General features: G+C 36.9%; 1 protein-coding gene across 2 annotated transcripts; it reads right to left on the minus strand.

The window, feature by feature from the left end:
• Positions 1 to 8,504: 8,504 nt before the first annotated feature.
• Positions 8,505 to 14,704, minus strand: LOC147618797 (putative copper-transporting ATPase HMA5). Of its 2 annotated transcripts, none has more exons than XM_086773865.1 (7): positions 14,483 to 14,704; positions 13,429 to 13,758; positions 10,620 to 12,023; positions 10,241 to 10,495; positions 9,681 to 9,803; positions 9,077 to 9,571; positions 8,505 to 8,961 (listed from the first exon to the last, which is right to left on the minus strand). In XM_086773865.1, exons 2-7 carry the CDS (start codon positions 13,741 to 13,743, stop codon positions 8,575 to 8,577), a joined length of 2,979 nt encoding a protein of 992 aa, XP_086629991.1. In that variant the 5' UTR covers positions 13,744 to 13,758; positions 14,483 to 14,704; the 3' UTR covers positions 8,505 to 8,574. The 2 variants fall into 2 exon arrangements, with proteins under 2 accessions (XP_086629991.1, XP_086629992.1); XM_086773866.1 differs by lacking the exon at positions 14,483 to 14,704 and adding an exon at positions 14,013 to 14,224.
• Between the last annotated feature and the right edge of the window lie 5,896 nt (positions 14,705 to 20,600).

A 20,600-nucleotide genomic window follows, 5' to 3' on the forward strand; every position in this document is an offset into this window, starting at 1 on the left:
ATACTACTGCGTCATGAGATCAAGGCATCCTGGGTTTTCTGAGCGGGTCTTCTTACTGGCGTGTTTTCTTCCTCATGAGAAGATATGCCTTTACCCCGTTTTTGGCTTGCCTCTCAGAGGTCCTTTTGTTAGATCACCTCATACCACAGAGATAGGCGCAGCAATAACCCACAGAATCATTCCCATAGATGAGTTACCTTATACTTGTGCAGCTTGTGAGGACTGCTTTTGTGACCATATGATGGACGGGCTTATGGAAGTGTAAAGAGTTCCTCTATCTTTACTGTATAAGTTCTGAGAATGAATAAAGTTTAAATCTTGTTCTTATCTTGAATCTTGCTCTCTTTGTGACTTTTTCTTGGTGGTTAATCCTGATTTAAATTTTTCTCTAAGTCTAATAATTCGTGCATCTTGCGAAATTATCCCAGTTTGCGAGATGAGGACATCTCGCGTTTTTTAAGTGGGGTAGAATGTAAGATTCCTCCCCCAAACCCCCTTTTGATGTCTAGTATCTTCTTCTATAATCAATCCCTCTTCAGAAATATAAAAGACTTGTTTCTAACTGTTTTAACCTAGAGAGAGAAAATATTCTAGAGAGAGAATATTTAGATTTTTAATATTTTTGGTTAGAAAATTATCTCATCTTATTAAAATAAGTTCCCCTGAAACAGAAATTCAAAAAGAACTTTCCAATGTGCAATTGGAATTAATTGGAAATGTGTATAAAGGACCTTAGTCTAAGGGTCTAGATTTTCAGAAAATTTTGGATTATGGTCCAATTAAGGTTCCTATGGGCCAATAGCATCAATCCATGTGTAGGGAGGAGATAAATCCAATTTGTAAAAGAAGATACCCAAAAAATGAGTAAATGCTCACATAAGATGAAGAGTTGAAAATGTACAAGGTTTATTAGTAAAAAAATTATGAGCAATATTAAAAGTATGACATATGTAAGGAAGGGGAGTTCTTTAAAGGAGGTGCATATTTCACATAAGATGAAGAGTTGAAAATGTACAAGGTTTATTAGTAAAAAATTATGAGCAATATTAAAAGTATGACATATGTAAGGAAGGGGAGTTCTTTAAAGGAGGTGCATATTTCACATAAGATGAAGAGTTGAAAATGTACAAGGTTTATTAGTAAAAAACTATGAGCAATATTAAAAATATGACATATGTAAGGAAGGGGAGTTCTTTAAAGGAGGTGCATATTTCACATGCTTGAATGAGTTTTAAACTCATAAAAATTGAGATATTTCATCTCTCCTCTCTCCTCATTCAAGTCTAGTTCCAAAAAGTTAGCTTAACTGACCTAAAAATGGTCAAATATTGACCAAACTGATTTAGAAAATTCTAGAATCAGTTTGTTTGGTTAGGAGCTCAATTTTTCCTATAAATAGAAGCCTCCCCCTTGTTGAAAAATAGATAGTGTTTATGCATCGTTACTCTACTCCACCTAAGCCAAGAACTGTGAATTCATTTAATAATTCACTAGTTTTTGGAGCTTCCCTCTTTCTTCAATCCCCATTAGTGGCTCCATCAACATACTTAACCAATTGATTGGTTGGGGGCCTCTACCGTGAACAAAGAATCAAGCAATTTGTAAGAAATGGTCATACTCATGACCCATTCTCAATCCAAATCAAGCTTTTCATAAAGCTTTTCCTTAACCCAAGATGAAGCCATGCTTGAGGCCAAATTATTGGCTTTTTTCTATGCTTTTAGTTTATGATTCAATCCATTATGGATTAATAATCCAATTAGAGATTATTTTAATTATTCCTTAATGATAAGCATTATCCCTTAGAAAAATTGAGATTTATCAGTCATAGCAGCGGAGCTATGGCAAAATTTTTATAAACTATGCATAAAATAATCTCATTCAAAGCATAAAAAGAGGACTTCCTACCATATTCTAGGAATTATCATCCTAGATTAATTGAAAGAATTTCATTATAATCATGGAGAAATTGAATTTTAATATCATGCATAAAGGATAAGTTTTTATATCAAAAGTGTTATTTTTACCATTTTTATTTTCAAGCATAGAAGTATGCATAATGGACAAATTTTTATATAAAAAGTGTTACTTTTATCATTTTTAATTTTCATGCATAGAAGTATGCATAAAGGAAAAAATTTTATATCAAAAGTATTACTTTTATCATTTTTAATTTTCATGCATAGAAGTATGCATAAAGGAAAATTTTTTATATCAAAAGTGTTACTTTTATCATTTTTAATTTTCATGCATAGAAGTATGCATAAAGGAAAAATTTTTATATCAAAAGTGTTACTTTTATCATTTTTAATTTTCATGCATAGAAGTATGCATAAAGGAAAATTTTTTATATCAAAAGTGTTACTTTTATCATTTTTAATTTTCATGCATAGAAGTATGCATAAAGGAAAAAATTTTATATCAAAAGTGTTACTTTTAGCATAATTGAATTTCATGCATAGAGGTATGCATAAGAGATGAATATTTTATTATAAAAGTGTTACTTTTAGCATAATTGAATTTCATGCATAGAGGTATGCATAAGAGATGATTATTTTATTATAAAAGTGTTACTTTTAGCATAATTGAATTTCATGCATAGAAGTATGCATAAAAGATATGGGAAGTGATAAGATATGATAAGATGCATATAAGATGAGTTAAGATGTGATAAGATGTGTATGGGATGAGATAAGAAGTGTATGAGATGAGATAAGATGTATATGGGTTGTGATAGGGTGAGAATGGATGTGATATAAAAGATTAGATATGAAGGCATATGGGGTTATATGAATGGGAATGTGGAAATGGATGTATGTATGTGGATGTGTGGATGTGGAGATGGGAGTGTGGATGTATGCATGTGAAAATGGATGTATGCATGAAGATGTATATGCATAGATGTGAATGTGGATGTAGACGTGGTTGTATAGAAGTGAATGTGGAATGTAGATGTGGATGTATGTGAATGTGGATGTAGATGTGGTTGTATAGATGTGAATGTGGAACGTGGATGTGGATGTATGTATGTATGTGGATGTAGATGTGTATGTATAGATGGGAATGTGGATGTGGATATATGTGAATGTGGATGTAAATGTGGATGTATAGATGTGTATGTGGAATGTGGATGTGGATGTATGTGAATGTGGATATAGATGTGGATGTATGTGAATGTGGATATAGATGTGGATGTATGTATGTGGATGTAGATGTGGATGTATAGATGTGAATGGGAATGTGGATATAGATGTATGTATGTATGTGGATGTAGATGTGGATGTATAGATGTGAATGGGAATGTGGATGTGGATGTATGTGAATGTGGATGTAGATGTGGATGTATGTATGTATGTGGATGTGGATGTATGAATGAGGACGTGATAGTGGATGTATGCATGTGGATGTATGGATGTGGATGTGGATGTATGGATGTGGATATGGATGTGTATGTATGAATGTGGATATGGGATGTGAAAGTATAAATGAGGATGTGAAAATGGAGGTAAGCATGTAGATGTGTATGGATGTGAATGTGGATGTGGATGTGGATGTGGATGTGGATGTGGATGTATGGATGTGAATATATGATATGTGATGTGAAAGAATCTGAAGTGAAGAGATGGAAAATGATGTGATTGGATGAGTACACATATAAATGGAATGTGGAATAAGTAATGTGGATTATATGAGGGATAATGTGGAAAAATGAGAGTTAATATAGAAATTGTATTTGTAAACTGTTTGTAAATACTGTTTGTAAATGGCTGTTTTATGTCAAGAATGCTGGGAAAGCATTTTGACCGTCTTGTGATTAAGGTCGTGGAGACCTAACTGATAAAGTTGCAACTGCTGACGGAGAGTCAATGGAGGACGTCTCGCGTAGCAAGGTCGGCCGAGGTCTTGACCAGCCTCGGTTCGATTAAAATGGTGAGCTTCCGGTACGGTGGATGAGGGACCAAGGAAGCGGCCTATGAGTGAAGCGCTAGGTCACCTGCGAAGGATCCTAGAGGGTGCTGACCATACGGTGCTCGGGCTCTGGGTCGCCCAGGATACCCACGCGTGCGTCGAGGAAGATATTGGAACAAGGAGTAAGAGTTGTTTTTGTGAAACCGGGCATGGATCTGGTTGACTGACCTTGCTGGTCTTCAATGGATGAGTCCATGGCTCTTTATATGGATCTGTTGGTTGATCTTGCTGATCTTCAACGAGAGTCCATCTTGATTTTTATAAGTGATTACATTGCCGAGTATTATGGACTAGGAACTATTGAAAAGGCCCCTGTGTGGACATGTGGTGAGCGTTCTAGTTGCCAATGATGCCATAGATACTCTGATGAAGGAATGATGGGAAATTATGAATCAACTGGATAAATTGGAAGATTGTGATCAGTGGTACTATGGTTTCATTAAAGGATTGTTTTAAAGTTAGCTGATACTAAGAAAAAGGCAATTTCATATTGGGTGTGTAAGTGGTGTGGCTAGTTTTATGTTTGCATGAACTTCCGGCTAGGGGGCCTTGGAACTCTTTTCCTTGGTACCCGGGACAAAACCTAACCAAATTCCAAATTGGATCCCATCACTACAGTGGTTGGGCGGTTGGCTAACCCATGGGATCGGATGGGGTTAGGCTGGACTGATGGATCCGTAAATCGAGATTTAAATTCTATTATTACGATAGATGAAGTAAATCCCGGATAGTAAATTGTTCTATGGATAGGAATCAACGGCTGTGCCTCTTGATGGGGAAAAAAGCGTTGATCCCAATGATCCAAGTGCAAGTTTCTTCCTTGATCTGACCAAGTACCGTTAGAGGCGCAGTCGGATCGGTTTGATCAGTAATGATCTTGACTACGTTAGAGTAAAGAGTTATCCTGGTGGAATCGCCCATGCTTTCCGGGTAAGGGAAGTTTTTTTTGGGTTCGGTTTTTGGAAAACCGACGGATTAGTCTCTTATCCGGATATCTGTGGACGAGGCCCCGAGTGTGGGTTCCTGCCCCGCGCATGAAGTGCTACTTCCGCTGCCAGTATCTTGAATCCGTTGCGCGGTGGGAACAGGGATCTCACATTATTAACATTAATCTTAAATCCATGATCTTGTAAAGATCTTATGGATGTTTGTGTAAATGTTTTTATGAAATTAATATTAAAATGATGGTCTTGTAAAGATCTTATGGATCTTGATGTAAAAATTTTATGGCTTAATGCAAGATCTCGCTCACTATACCTACTTCACTTGAAAAACATAAGGGATACTCAATGAAGACCATAGACATGCTACTATTGAGAGCTCTTGAGAGTAATAGATTTGATAGTGATGTAAAGAGGATAATCCTTTAGCATTCAATTTGTATGTTGGCATTTCATGTTGGAATCTATCTTTTCTACAAAAATCATAATGATAGTATTTCTTTTTCTTTTCTACAAAAATCATAATGATAGTATTTTATGTTAGAATTTACAAGTACACATTTATTTATATAATCAAATTTTTAAAACTTTTAATCTTTGTATTCAAAGTTAGAAAAAATTACAACTGTGCCCGTTGGGGACCAGGGTGGAGAATGGCCCTTTAGTGTAAGACAATGTCTTTAGGTGTAATTTTCACGACTCAAATTTAAAAAAACCAGTTATAATTTTGCCTAGCCTTGAATAAGAAGATTCAAATTTTTGAAGTTTAGTTATAAAACCAATTAATTTATACATTTTTTCAATAAAAACAAAAGTCATCCTTTTTTTGTTGATTAGAAAAAAAAGTTCTTTTTATTAAGTTGTAGGTCGTTATTTCTTTTTATTATGTTCTCTCTCTCTCTCTCTCTCTCTCTCTCTCTCTCTCTCTCTCTCTCTCTCTCTCTCTCCATATACTTGTTTGATTAATATTTTGTGATTAATATTTTGTGTTTTTCCAAGGTGACTGGCTATTAGCGATAATTTCAAATGATTAAAATACTAATAAGTCTCCTACGCCCCGCTAGGGTTAATTGGGATTTAGATTTGAAAATCGCTAGAAATTATACAAATGCTAGGATTTATAACTAAAATGCACAAATTTCATTTCTTAAAATTAAAGACAACCTCGAATTCCAGTCTCCAGATTTCTCAAAATACGTGGATTTATAACTAAAATGTACAAATTTCATCCCTTAAAAGTAAAGACAACCTCGAATTCTAGTCGAGGTTTCTAAATATCAGCCAAGAAACAAACCCGGTTATGTGAGCATTGTCTTAATGTTTAGAGATGGTCTCCAAATGATCATATGTAAGGCAGATGTACAAAATAATTAATTTCAACATACACCAATGATATGTACACCCCTCCTACATAACTTGATATTAGGTGTGTGATTGGTTTTTCAATTGGTGATTTTTGTGCATTCATGGCTTTCGTGTATGCTTCTTAGTTCTAAACTTTCTTATTAATTTGATTGACATTAATATGATTATTATAAATACCATACATCCATATTTTAATTTGCATGCTATCTAAAGTTAACTATATTCAAAATAGACGTACGCTAGAGGATATAATCAATTAATTGGGTTCAAGATAAGCATTAATTAAATGCTTTTTTTGAGCTCTGTTAAGGCTCAACACTATAAAGTTTTTTGTTTTTCGAGCCGGGGTCAAAAACGAACAAGCTCGTTCTGAGACTCGAATAGAGAAACGCTTTTGTCTCATAACAGAGAAACGCTTTTGTCTCGGTGTGGCCCCTTAGAGGAATCTACAACTTGCTCTTGTAGTAGTATTTTCATTTCCATAGTAATGGTTGCTATGGATAATGATCACCAAACTAAATCTAAAGGTTTACTTGAAACTTCAACTTACTAATTTATTTATACCTTAAATTTAATGTAGCTGATTTATTTAATAGGTGCATGTGATAATATTTAAACTTTATCATTAATCATTCAAAAATTTTAAGTAGACGAGTTTTATGGCACTCCAATATGTAGATATCACTTGCCAATTCTTATTGAAGCACATCAATAATCATTAATTGTTTTCTTAGTAGATGAGTCATAAAGCACTTGATTGCCAATGCTTATTGAAGCTAATTTAACAAGATTTTTAGCCTAAATATTTCTTGAGTGTATAGTTATGGTTTACAATATAACACTACAAAGTTGTAGGACACCTCTTTTTATATGACCCCATAGTACTTCCAATATAACACTACAAAGTTGTAGAGTAGTACCTCTTTTTATATGGCACTTCCAAGGCATTTGCAACTTTTTTTTTCTTCAACCAACTTTTTCGATTTTTTCGCATTTGTGATCTTGAGGTTTAGTGTTCGATAAATGGGTTGAATGGAGGTTAATATTCTCACAAGTCATTTGTCAATACCTATTTGTCTTAGTGAAGTAAATTTGTTGGTAACTTGTTTTTATTTAAGTACTAATATGTAAATGTTTGAATGTTGTGGGTTTCTCTATTTACTACAAATTGCTCTTGCCAATGAATGCAAGATTTCTACATCTTTAGTACCTAACATTCCTATGGAATGATTATGGGTGGACCATAGAATGTTTGAATGTTGTGGGTTTCTCTATTTACTACAAATTGCTCTTGCCAATGAATGCAAGATTTCTACATCTTTAGTACCTAACATCTTTAGTACCTAACATTCCTATGGAATGATTATGGGTGGACCATAGAATCAAATGAGTAAGTTAAAAATCAATATGTTGCTCTTTAATCTTTTTTGGGTGGATCAAGTGAGCACAATCAAATAAGTTTTTGATTCATTGATGTACAAGGTAGCTTGTTTTGCTTCACTTGAAACAGTTTGGTTGAGGAGAATTTTGGGGGATGTGGAAATTAATTAACCATAAGGAGGACACCATTTGCATTCCTTTTCACTTCCAGGTACTACTTCATCTAATTTTGGCAAATTTAGTTCCTTTTGTCTTTCCAACTTTCATGGTATATTTTGATGGCACATGACAAAAACATAGTGCACATCCCATTATGTTTAGTTTACATAGTTACATAGTTGTAGATTCAAATGCGTGAGGGCGAGCATTCGTAGGAATCACTCAAATAAGGCCACTTCAATCCTTTGAAAAAGTTGCTTGACTAGTAAGCAAAATAGAAATTTTCTCCTCAAAAAATGTAGTTAATTAAACAGTATATATACATTCTAAGCCAGATCCAGCCTTTCTCCCATCAGAGAATCATTCAAAGAAAATTCTCATGGTGCTCCTCTCTCAAAGAAATACATTAACTGAGCAAAATATGTACACAAAACTGTAGAAAACTCTCATCTCTAATCATGCAAAAGGAAAGAACTATGAACTTCACTCTGGTTGGAGATGGAGTGTGCTATATATATTACTTGAACCTTGTGGATATGATGTATACATCATTAATTTTAAGCAAGAGTAAAGGCCAATGGCCACGGAATCATGAAAAGGGGAAGGGGGGGTGGGGGGGGGGGGGGGGGGGGGGGGGGGGAGGAGGGGGACGAATGGCTAAAGCAAGAAAAGAGAGCAAGGAACTATGAAAGAACAAAGGATTAACCACCCATGGTCCATTAGAGTAACCCATCCCAAGTGTGACAAGACCCTTTGAAGTTTATGCATGGATAGATGGTGCCTTGTAGAACCTTAACAACAAAGATGAGCACACCACACTTACTGATGAGGCAGCCATGGCTGCTCCTGCCACCCATGGCGGCAAGCGAATGCCCGTTGCAGGGAAGAGTGCCCCTGCAGCTATTGGAATGCCTATCACATTGTATCCAAGTGCCCACATGTAGTTTAGCTTGATCCTTGAGAATGTCTTCCTTGATAGATCGATTGCCGCCACCACATCAGCCAGATCACTCCTCATAAGGACGATGTCTGCAGCCTCGATTGCCACGTCGGTGCCGGCACCAATGGCCATGCCCACATCTGCTGCTACAAGGGCGGGCGAGTCATTGATGCCATCACCAACCATGGCCACCGTCTTGCCAGATGTCTAGCATAAAAAGTTGAAAACTTTAGAAGCATTAGACATTCACATAAAAAGTTGAAAACTTTAGAAGCATTAGACATTCACATACTCATCACACACCATGAAAGGGGAAACAAACCTGCAGCTCTTTGACCTTGTCCGCCTTTCCGCTCGGGGATGTCTGTGCCATAACCTCATCGATTCCCACTTCCCTGGCTATGGCATTGGCCGTGCCCCAGTTATCACCAGTGACCATGATGCTGTGGACACCCATAGATTTCAGGTGTGAAATGACAGTCCTGGCATCAGGCTTCACAGGGTCAGAGATGGAAATGGCACCCACCACTTCATCTTCAATGGCCACCAGCACCCCTGTGCGAGCCATGGCCTCTGTGTCTCTCAGATACTCCTCCACTTCCTCTGTCACTTCAATGCCAGCTCCCACGATCAATTGGCGGTTTCCCACCATACATTTTTTACCCTGTACCTTAGCACACACCCCTTGGCCTGTTATTGTCTCAAAGCTTTCAGCTTGTTGCAGCGAGCTTATGAAACTATTAGAGCCCCCTTCGCCTGCATGTAGCGAGGTTGCATACTCTATGATGGCCTTTGCTAATGGATGCTCACTGTTGGCCTGCATGATTAAGGGACCACAGTGAGAAAATATTGCTTGGGAAACTACAAGGATGACAGTTTGGCTTTAGCTTAATGAGTAACTGTATTTGCAGGGCTCATGCTTTCACCTCCAATGCTGCTGTCAGGGTATAGAAGCCTTGAAGGGCCATGTTCTTGAACAACCTGGTGCCCACCACTATGGGCTTACCAATAGTCAGTGTACCAGTTTTGTCAAACACAATGTAACGTATCTGTCCATGTTCAAACGAACGGAGATTTCAGAATGTGAAGAGATGGTAACAACATGAATATAGCAATGATGGTGTGGTGATGATGATGATAATGATGACAACGATGAAGCCAATGGCAATGATGGTAGTAGTAGTGGTGGTGGTGATAATGATGATGAGGAGGGGGGGGAGAGGCGGATAAGGTTCACGAAGATGATAACGACAATAACGATGATGATAAGGAGGAAGAGAATGACAACAATGACAAAGATGATAACAAAAATGATGATGATGATGATGATGACAATGAAGACGATAATGATAATGCTGATGGTGCGGTGGTGGTGGTGGTGGCGGCGGCGGCGGCAGTGGTGATGATAATGAAGAACTCGGTAGATTAGATAAGAAAAATGAAAAGCCAATAGACAAACCATCATCCAATTAGCTCAGGATTTTACCTTGTGAGTGCTTTCTAAGGCATGCCCACCTTTTATGAGGACACCTTGAGAGGCACCCTTCCCTGTTGCCACCATGACTGCTGTTGGGGTGGCCAAGCCCAATGCACAAGGGCACGCAATCACCAGCACGGAGATGCCAAACTGCAAAGCCAGCTCAAATTCATCCATGGCAGATGGGATCCAAGACTTCGGGTAAGACCCTGACTTGCCAGCTGAGTACCATGCCAGCCAGGTAACGAATGCCACCAACACCACCTTCATCACTCCAAGTTAACAAAGCAAAGTCATAAGGTGTACATTTAAATCTCTTTCAAGCAAGTAGCCTGAGATGAACTTACACGTTATTTTCTTGAAACAATGATGATTCAAGTATACTTACAAATGGTACAAAGTAACGAGAAATTCCATCAGCCAATTTCTGCACCGGTGCCTTTGCCATCTGTGCAGCTTCCACAAGTCTCACAATTTGAGACAAGGCAGTCTCAGAGCCTACCCGGGTGGCTTTCACATGCATAGCTCCACTCTGATTCACACTCCCACCTATCACCCCATCACCTAGCTTCTTAGACACAGGCCTTGCCTCTCCTGTGATCATGCTCTCATTCACATGGCTTTGCCCCCAAACCACCACCCCATCAGTAGGAACCTTGGACCCCGGAAGCACCTTGATGATGTCGTTGCGCTGGATAAGCTGTGTGCTGATCTCTCTCTCAGAGATAACATTTCCATCTTGATCCACAGTGACTAATGTGGCTATGGGAGGAGCAAGCTCCATCAGCTTTGCAATGGCCTCAGATGTCTTCCCTTTTGCCAAAACTTCCAAGAACTTGCCCAAGAGGATAAAAGAGATGAGCATTGCACTTGTTTCGAAGAAATCGGCACCTTCAAAATGACTAGAACTGGCGGCTCGAAGGATTGTGTAAAGAGAGTAGAAGTAGGCGGCATTCGTACCCAGTGCAATCAACACATCCATGTTAGCCGATCCATGGCGGAGCGACTTGTAGGCACCCACATAGAATCTCCTCCCAAAATAGAACTGCACTGGAGTGGAAAGCACCCACCTGATAAGCTGACCCACAGTGAGCATGTTTATGATCTTAGTCTCTAATTTACGGTTTATGGCATGAATGTACATGAAAACCATGGCAAACAAAAACACGGGCACAGTAAATAAGCAACTCCATAGGAAAGCCTGCTTGTATTTCTTGATTTCTTCGCTTCTATTGGGTCCTCCCAAGCCCGGATGATTGTAAAGACTTGCTTTATACTGCCCATTGGAGCCACCTGTTTGTTCAATAACCTCTATGAAACACCTAGGGCCAGTATGGTCAGGATCATATTGTAGTATGACCCTCTCACCCTCCAGGTCCATCTCTACCGACTTGACTCCAGGCAGCGCCTCAAGAGAGAGCTGAATGAGCTGCATGCCTTCATTGGAATGCACACCTTCAAGCTTCAATGTCACGTTGTTGCTCTCCTCGCCTGCACTGATAAGTTCGGCTTCAAAACCGGTGTCCACCACTTCATCCATCAGCTGCTTGTAGCTCACAAGCTTGGGATCATATCTAATCTCTGCCTCCTCTGTCGCTAACGCTACCACGGCTCTCTGTACACCCTTGAGCTTTTTCAGATTGTCCTCAATGCTGCTTGAACATGAGGTGCAGGTCATGCCCTTGATGCGCAGGCGGCATGTTAAGATATTTCCATCTTGAAAATCAGAGTTAGATTCCATGATGCTTGCTTCGAATCCAGCATCTACTATTGTTTCGCATATGGTTTCCTCCTACACACATTAGTTACCCTCATCAACACAGATGTACCCTTAAACAAGTTAGTTAGCAACTCGGGGGGTTCACTATATGTAAACCCCTTGTATATCATGTGATCAAGGCCTATTTTAAAATTATCTTATTTGTGAATTTTTCATGAATAAAAAATACCCTTTTTCTATTCAATCTGTGAATAGCCCCTTTAAATGGTACCCTTTTGTATGTAAAAAATGTGAAAAAAAAGAATTTTAAAAATGCCTTCTGTTGAACCCATGTGCTACGCTTACATATTTATGAGTGACCCCCCCCCCCCTCCCCCGGAGGTTAGCAACTTAGGTCATTAGTTTGATGGCATATGGCATGCATGATCATATATAATACAGCTTACTGTGCTTCTAAGAACCATGCTGCACCGTAGTTACTGTTAGGGCAATCTATCCTCTTTGGCACACAGTGGTGTGTTTTCATCTAAGGAATTTAATGGCAGCTTGGTTAGTGATTTATTAGCATGCAACATGCATAATCAAAGATAAATAGAGCTAAGTATTCGTCTAGGAATTTCATAGCACCCTCAACACTGTAATAGCTAATGTCATAGCTGTCAAAATGTGGCGGTGACAAAGCTCCAACCCCATTCTCATGTTTTTGCTAGGGAGGAGCTGTGGTAGGCAATCCTGTTTATACATTTGAATCCAGATTTGCCAGCCCAGCTTGTAAGCCAGCACCGCTGACAGTGTGAAAAGCATTGGTTGAGAAAGTACACATTGGTTAGAATGACATATTACATCAAGCTTGGCCTTGGGAAGAAAAGATGTCCTACCTAGATGTCCATAAAGAGACACGTGTGAAATTGCCATTGCCATTGTGGTGTGCCTCCAAAGAGGAACCAGTTGGCCATGAATGCCAGGAATCTTTTGATTAACTGCTTGGCTTAGCAGCTTTACATAGGGTTGTGATGTAATTTCTCTTGATTAATAATATTATTTTCTTTCTCACAAAAAGGAAAAAAAAAACCTGATCTTGCTCATACTTGAACGTTAATCCGATCACAATAATGATATTAGGCATACCTAAGGCATCTTTGGATGTTATTTATCATCTTTTAATACAGACAGTGTATATGATACTCTATCATCTTGTAAGGTAGATGGTGGTCTTTTAACTCTCTAATACATAATGATTAGCATGTAAACATTAAAGGAATGTAAACATAGTGATTAGCATGTAAACATTAAAGGAATGCAAGAAATGGTTACAGACAGACCATAGAATATATATATATACATATATATTCAATATTTAAGGGACTGCAAGAGAAAAACCATGCATCATAATTCATGTTTACAGTGCAAGATATGATTGGGATTTATAAATATGCTAATTACATTAACAAACTGATAGGATTAATTATATGCTTACATTGACAAAAGCTGGGCGGTAAACCACTTGAGCCCGGTTCTGCAAGAGAGCCACGGTTGCGTCTTCGATCCCTGCCAAGCGCTTCACGGCTTTTTCGATCGAACCCGCACATGCGGCGCATGTCATGCCCAAAACTGAGAACGTGACCTTCCTCACATCACTGACATCAAACTCGTTAGCAGTGGATATGGATGTGGGATATCTTGGCATGGATGGATAACGTGGAGGTGGCAGAAGGTCCAGGGTGCTGCATGACTCCCTCCTTGCTGATGAAACCCTCTCTATTATGGCCAAATCAATTATTTGGCTGGCCATCTTATGAGCACACAGCTGCAAGATGGGTATAAATATAATCACATCAGATCATGATTTCGCAAATTAACAACTAATCACACAGATTACAAAGCATGTAATGATTGCGTTAATATCACATCATGATTTTGCATGTGCAACTCCTGATGATTGCGTTAATATTACCTCGTAGTTTAGCATGTGCAACTACTAATTATCACAAGGATTACAAAGAATATGAAATGATTAACGCAACCAAGTTTTTTTTTTTTGGGTTTGTTTTAATGTCTTACATATATCCAAATCAAAAACCACAGGCTCGCTTGGCTTCAATGGATGATAAAAAGCCACTGTATACACGCATTAGCGATGAGACGATCATCCGGTGGAGGTAGATTAATAAGCACTTAATAGCAAATAGGCTGAAATTAGTACTCTAATCACCCTTAGATCAAGCATACTATATCCCTGAATGCATGTCAAAAGAGCAAGTAATGGGTCATATCTGCAGACACAAGTAAATATGATTTAAAAAAATGGGTTTCGCAAATTAACAGCTAATCACACAGATTACAGAGCGTTTAATGATTGCGTTAATATCATAACATGATTTTGCATGTGCAACTCCTAATGATTGCGTTAATATCACATCGTGATTTAGCATGTGCAACTCCTAATTATCGCGAGGATTACATCAATAAACAATATGAAATAATTAATGCAACCAAGTTTTTTTTTTTTGGGATTTGTTTTAATGTCTTACATATATCCAAACAGGTTAGCTTGGCTGCAATGGACGATAAAAAAGCCACTATGTACACGCATAAGCCATGAGATGATAATCCGGTGGAGGCAGACTAATAAGCACTTCAACAGCAAATAATAATGAAGAGGCTCTAATTAATTAGTACGCTAATCACCCTTTGATCAAGCATGCACACAGCCCACTATATATGTATGTATCTCAAAGTAATGGGTCATATCTGCAGACACAAGGAATCAACGTGGGCTTTTATTAAATATTTAAATACAATTAGTTTACGTGGGCTTTTATTAAATATTTAAATACAATTAGTTTACGTGGGCTTTTATTAAATATTTAAATACAATTAGTTTACGAAAGGAATCACATGCCTTAAGGTCAATCTTTCTTCTAAATAAAGGTTTATTTTTTAATTATTGAGACCATTTTTTCCAAATATATATGTATTATATATCCAAAGGTTCGGGATCCTTCCACGTCATGTGCCTTTGACTTTTTTTCCATGCATTTTTTTTTGAAAATATCCAACGTGAGGCCAACCACGTCCACATTATGTGTTGTGCCACGATTTTATTTATTTATAAAAATAACTAATAACGCTTCCTAGTGTAGTTGTAGGTTGTACATAAAGCTCTCATGTCAACATTCCCGAATCTACACCGCGACAGCTCGGGTTCAATACCCGCCCCCTTCTCCCGCATGCCTCCCTCAATTCCATCTTTAAAATAACACTTGCAATAAAAATAAAAAAAACATTCCAGAATCCACACACAAGAATCCACACACAAGAGAGCCAATGTAGCGATTTTATGTGACATCCACATAAAGACGTTGGAGCAGCTTCTTGGTAGATGAACTCCAGACCCTGGGTTCTTGCATGCCACATGACTCCCCTCTTAACAAGGAAGTTCTATTGTTGGCAATTCTTCACACAAAAACAATTTCACATCAACTATTCCCCCGGGAGACTTGGAGTTGTGGGGGTTCCCACATTGAAAGAGTGGAATCACAACCCTTAGAAAGTTAGAATCTCACTAGAACTAGTCATATCTAATTAAAAATAAGATAATGTCATGGTTCCTCATTACCCCCACATTAAAAAGTGTCATCACAACCCTTGGAAAGTTATAATCTCACTAGGACTAGTCAGAGTTAATAGTCATATTTAATGAGAACCATTTGATACTTAGTCACTAGTTCGGGTTCTTTATTTCTTGATGTGATGTTTATTGGATATACTATTATTGATCTTGAAGCTTAGAATCTTCATATGCTGCTCTTCTTATACTAGTGTGGTGCTACTATTGCAGGATGCTACTATTGAGGGCCTTGCTAAGTTTTTGACAATTCATTAATGTCATGGTGCTGAGGGTGGTGATTGTGTTTGTACTACATAATCGCACACCCGCATTGTATACGCACCCACCACACCACTTGTAGTACTATATATGGACATAGTTATCACAAATGAAGGTATCCAATGCTTGTATCCACACAAAAAGTTGTCTTACAGCCATTACACCTAAAACAAGACCCACCATTGCTTCTCTAGGGGAATTGTGCGAGACACAACTTTTAATTAGTAGAGTGTCTTAGGGACACATAAATGTGGACATGGGATCACTTAACAATTTGGACGTCTTTTGCAAGGTATCATTGCATTTATGACATGAAAATATGCCTAAAGAAATGTATGATGATGAGCACAAACTCCATTGGCCTAGCTTATGAAGGAATCAATATCTCATTCTTTATCATCTCCAGCATGATCATATTATAAACCCTATGTATTTATGGAATGCATTTTTTATACTATTGAGACTTGAGGTGATGAGGTATTGTGGAATTATCTTATGTGTAATGTAGATTGAGTAAGGTATCATTGCATTTATGACATGAAAATATGCCTAAAGAAATGTATGATGATGAGCACAAACTCCATTGGCCTAGCTTATGAAGGAATCAATATCTCATTCTTTATACTATTGAGACTTGAGGTGATGAGGTATTGTGGAATTATCTTATGTGTAATGTAGATTGAGTAAGGTATCATTGTATTTATGACATGAAAATATGCCTAAAGAAATGTATGATGATGAGCACAAACTCCATTGGCCTAGCTTATGAAGGAATCAATATCTCATTCTTTATCATCTCCAGCATGATCATATTATAAACCCTATGTATTTATGGAATGCATTTTTTATACTATTGAGACTTGAGGTGATGAGGTATTGTGGAATTATGTTATGTGTAATGTAGATTGAGTAAGGTATCATTGCATTTATGACATGAAAATATGCCTTGAGGTGATGAGGTATTGTGGAATTATGTTATGTGTAATGTAGATTGAGTAAGGTATCATTGCATTTATGACATGAAAATATGCCTAAAGAAATGTATGATGATGAGCACAAACTCCATTGGCCTAGCTTATGAAGGAATCAATATCTCATTCTTTATCATCTCCAGCATGATCATATTATAAACCATATGTATTTATGGAATGCATTTTTTATACTATTGAGACTTGAGGTGATGAGGTATTGTGGAATTATCTTATGTGTAATGTAGATTGAGTAAGTATCAAATGGATCTCATTAGATATGACTAGTCTTGGTGAGATTATAACTTTCCAAGGGTTGTGATGACACTTTTCAGTGTAAATTGGCTGAGTATTAAATGGATCTCATTAGATATAAGTAGTTTAATGTAAGTTGACTAAGTATCAAATGGTTCTCATTAAATATGACTATTACATCAGCATTAGTATATGTAACAAGATCTTCAATAATAACAAGACCACAATAAAAAATGAAGAGCTTGATTTCCATTAGCATTAATATATGTATCTATTTTCAAGGGTATTTAAATCAACATCGACGAACAACACCACAATGGTATGTGAAGACTGTAGATCTCAATAACATAAAAAATGAAGGCCCTCATCCCATTGTTCCTACATGTATAACATATAGAAGATAAGTTCCTCTCATCATACTAATGGTATCTTGGCCAGCTAGCTAATCCACCATACTCTCAATAGCCAAGGTAGTGAAAAGGTAATAAAATTTCACACTAAGAGCCACCCATACTTGAGAGGGGCTCTTTCTTGCACAAGATTAGCTTTATTGATATACACTACCATTTGAAATTCAACACCTAAATGGAAGAAGCCCAGAAGGTCATTTCTAGAGGTTTACACCTCGCATTGATAGCCTAATATGATAAACGGATAAGTGAGATGCTTTTTATAGAGGTTTCAACACTCCTCTTCCATACTAAGAGATAAAATCCCTTTATACATGATTGCATCATTTTAACATCTTAAACCAAAAGGGTCTAAGGTGGGACAACTACATGTAGCCCAAAACTCTTAGCAATGGCATACCCACACACACATAGGGTTGCAAGGAAGATAGAGTAGATAGATCACACTTAACTCTATTGTGCAAATGGAAACATTACTATAATATGAGGAAATCGACTTACACATTTTGTAACACTTTTCCCACTTTGACACCCTAGAGTAAGTAATAACCCAAGGGTGCCCATTTGCTACTTCTAATACTTTTGCATAAGTTTTGCCATGTTTACTAGTTTTATGATGTTATAATTTTAGTGTTCAACAATATGGGTGAACATCCTTAAGATGCTTAGAAGAAACCGTTTAGCTCTCTAAGCATAATTAGTTGTGATGTAGGAGTATTGATAATTTCAAAAGCTCTTCTTTGGGACTTGACAATTATTAGTGTGACTAGCAATGCATTGTGTTTATTTTTAACGAGGGTGAGTGGGACTACTTCTTGTAGCACAAGTTACTTGGCCTTGCAAGATAATTTGGCCTAACTTCCAAGAATAATCTTTAAAATTTACTTCCTAGATTCTAAATAAGAAAAAAAACATTGTAATCTAAGGTCTATAGCTCTAGTTATGGCTGATTTACTATTGGGGAAATTTTTGCAACATATTTATAGATCTGATCTTAGGATCGTTTTTGGTTTTAAGACCATATTAGGAAGTTTGGGAAAATCCCAATTCCCACTTAAAAATGGGGCGCATGGTAAAACCTTTTTAGATCTTGTTAAAACCCCCTAATGTGACATATTCTTGGAAAGCTCTTAAAGAGTAGGTTTTAAATCCACATTCTCGAATTGGTATGCTCCATATACACCAAAAAGTAGTTTGAAAAGTAGATTCCCAAAGTAATGGGATTTTCCCAAACTCCCTAATATAGTCTTTTTTTATGGAGCATCTATGAATTACTTTCAATTTTGTTCAAGGACATGTATCAACCAATTTAAAAGGGGGTAAAGACAAATTCTCCATTTGAAAAAATTGGGAATAGTCATGCAATGCTTCAAATGTTGGGTTGATTTAATAGCCATACAGGCAACTGCTGTTGTGTTTAATATCATCTCTTTTGGGAACTTTTCATATCTTGATGCATAATATGGGAGACTTTTTTTGCTACCTTTTCCATATGGGATATGTGATACCTCTTTAGAGCTATGTGGCAATCTCTTATATCCTCATCTATTTGAAGGTATTGCAAAACTATGAAGACAAAGTATGGTTCTTCTTGTAGGTATGTAGACAAATTATGTTATAGGTATATATTTTATCATATTTTTGATGAATTCATAATCGTAGGAAAATATGTTTTAATTTAATGTGTGCAGGAATCGGCTTAATGGAATGTGCAAATGTGCACAACGTTATTATATATGTGTGCGAGTGTGCACAAAGTTATTTCATGTGTAAAGGCCCAATAGCATTTATATTTGTGCAAAGGCTTTTATATGTACAAACCTTAGGAACTTTCATATGGTTAATAATATGTAAAGCAATACCCAAAAGTGGGAAAAGCAAGCCCAATTTGTATGCACAACTATTCTTATCTCCTTGGGCTATTTTTATGAATACAATTCTCTACATACTGATGTCGTGGAAGTGGAGCTACATGCAAGGGGAGGCAGATTACACCCAATCTTGTCTTGATGGTGATGTTATTCTATTTCTCTTGTCTTATACTATGCTAAGCTCTTTGATATCGATTTAATTCAAGTATTTGTTTTAATTTTTGATGTATTTTGTGAGTTTTTAATTATTTCTTCAAGAAGTACAAAAGGGTCCCGTGAGACAATGGTATCAGAAGTACAAAAGGGTCCCGTCGTGAGACAATGGTATCAGAGCTTTGGATTAATTCAAGCTTCTTGAAGCCGGTCAAAGACTTGTGGACAAAGAGGTGAAAGAGACAAAGAGGTGAACTTAGAGACAAAGATTTCATTAAGGGTTCTTATTTTTCACGAGTCAACCACATGACGACGACAACTTCTCTTCGAGCAGGTAATTATCAACATCAAGGAATTTATGATAATCTAGGTACACCTTAATATCTTGAAAAATCAAAATATATTACACTGGAATAAAGATGATTGATGATAATGAAGAACGAGACTATTACAATGACTACTTTGACCTTTGAGCTCGGCATCAAGAAATTATTACCTCGGTTATCTTCTTTCACAAATTTTTAACTCTTTTAACGACCTCTTCAACAAGTTATTATTTCGATTTATTTCGGAGTTAAGGAGTTATCTTCTACGTCAGCAACATTCTCAAGTTTTTGAAGATTTTTGTATCCATGATTATTAACTGATTTTTGGACATCAACAAATATTATTCTTCCTATTCTTTGACACGTGAACTTTCGACTTTTTACAAATTGCAGGTGAAAGCTAAGTAATAATTACACTTTTAAATTTTATGAATTAACAATTGAAGTGTCTAATGATTTACTAGATAACTATTCACTTTGTGCAATTTGATTATTTGCATAAAATAAAAATTATTATTTATCTATTCGTTTTCTTCTAACTGATATTTTACAGTCCAACCCAAGTAAGTTTTTCCATTTTCCATAATTAAAACATCACATATGCTTGTGATATTTGTGTCCTTTTAATGATGTATTTTGTAGTAAAGCTATTCGACACTTACAAGTAAGTGACTGCCCTCTATAACTTAGTAAATAATTATTCCAATATTTCTATATAAGTTTTATCTTTCAGACAATGACTCGAACACCTTCCAAGTAAGTTTCTCATTTCTATTC

The sequence above is a fragment of the Cibotium barometz genome, chromosome 34 (genome assembly GCF_041138505.1).
Source record: "Cibotium barometz isolate CiBa-2024 chromosome 34, ASM4113850v1, whole genome shotgun sequence".
NCBI lineage: Eukaryota > Viridiplantae > Streptophyta > Polypodiopsida > Cyatheales > Cibotiaceae > Cibotium > Cibotium barometz.

Coding starts and splice junctions, on each gene's coding strand:
- LOC147618797 (XM_086773865.1), bottom strand. CDS start 13,743: ATGGCCAGCCAAATAATTGATTTGGCCATAATAGAGAGGGTTTCATCA. Junction 12,024..13,428: donor ACCGCCCAGCTTTTGTCAAT/GTAAGCATATAA, acceptor TAATGTGTGTAG/GAGGAAACCATATGCGAAAC. Junction 9,804..10,240: donor CCTTAGAAAGCACTCACAAG/GTAAAATCCTGA, acceptor GAACATGGACAG/ATACGTTACATTGTGTTTGA.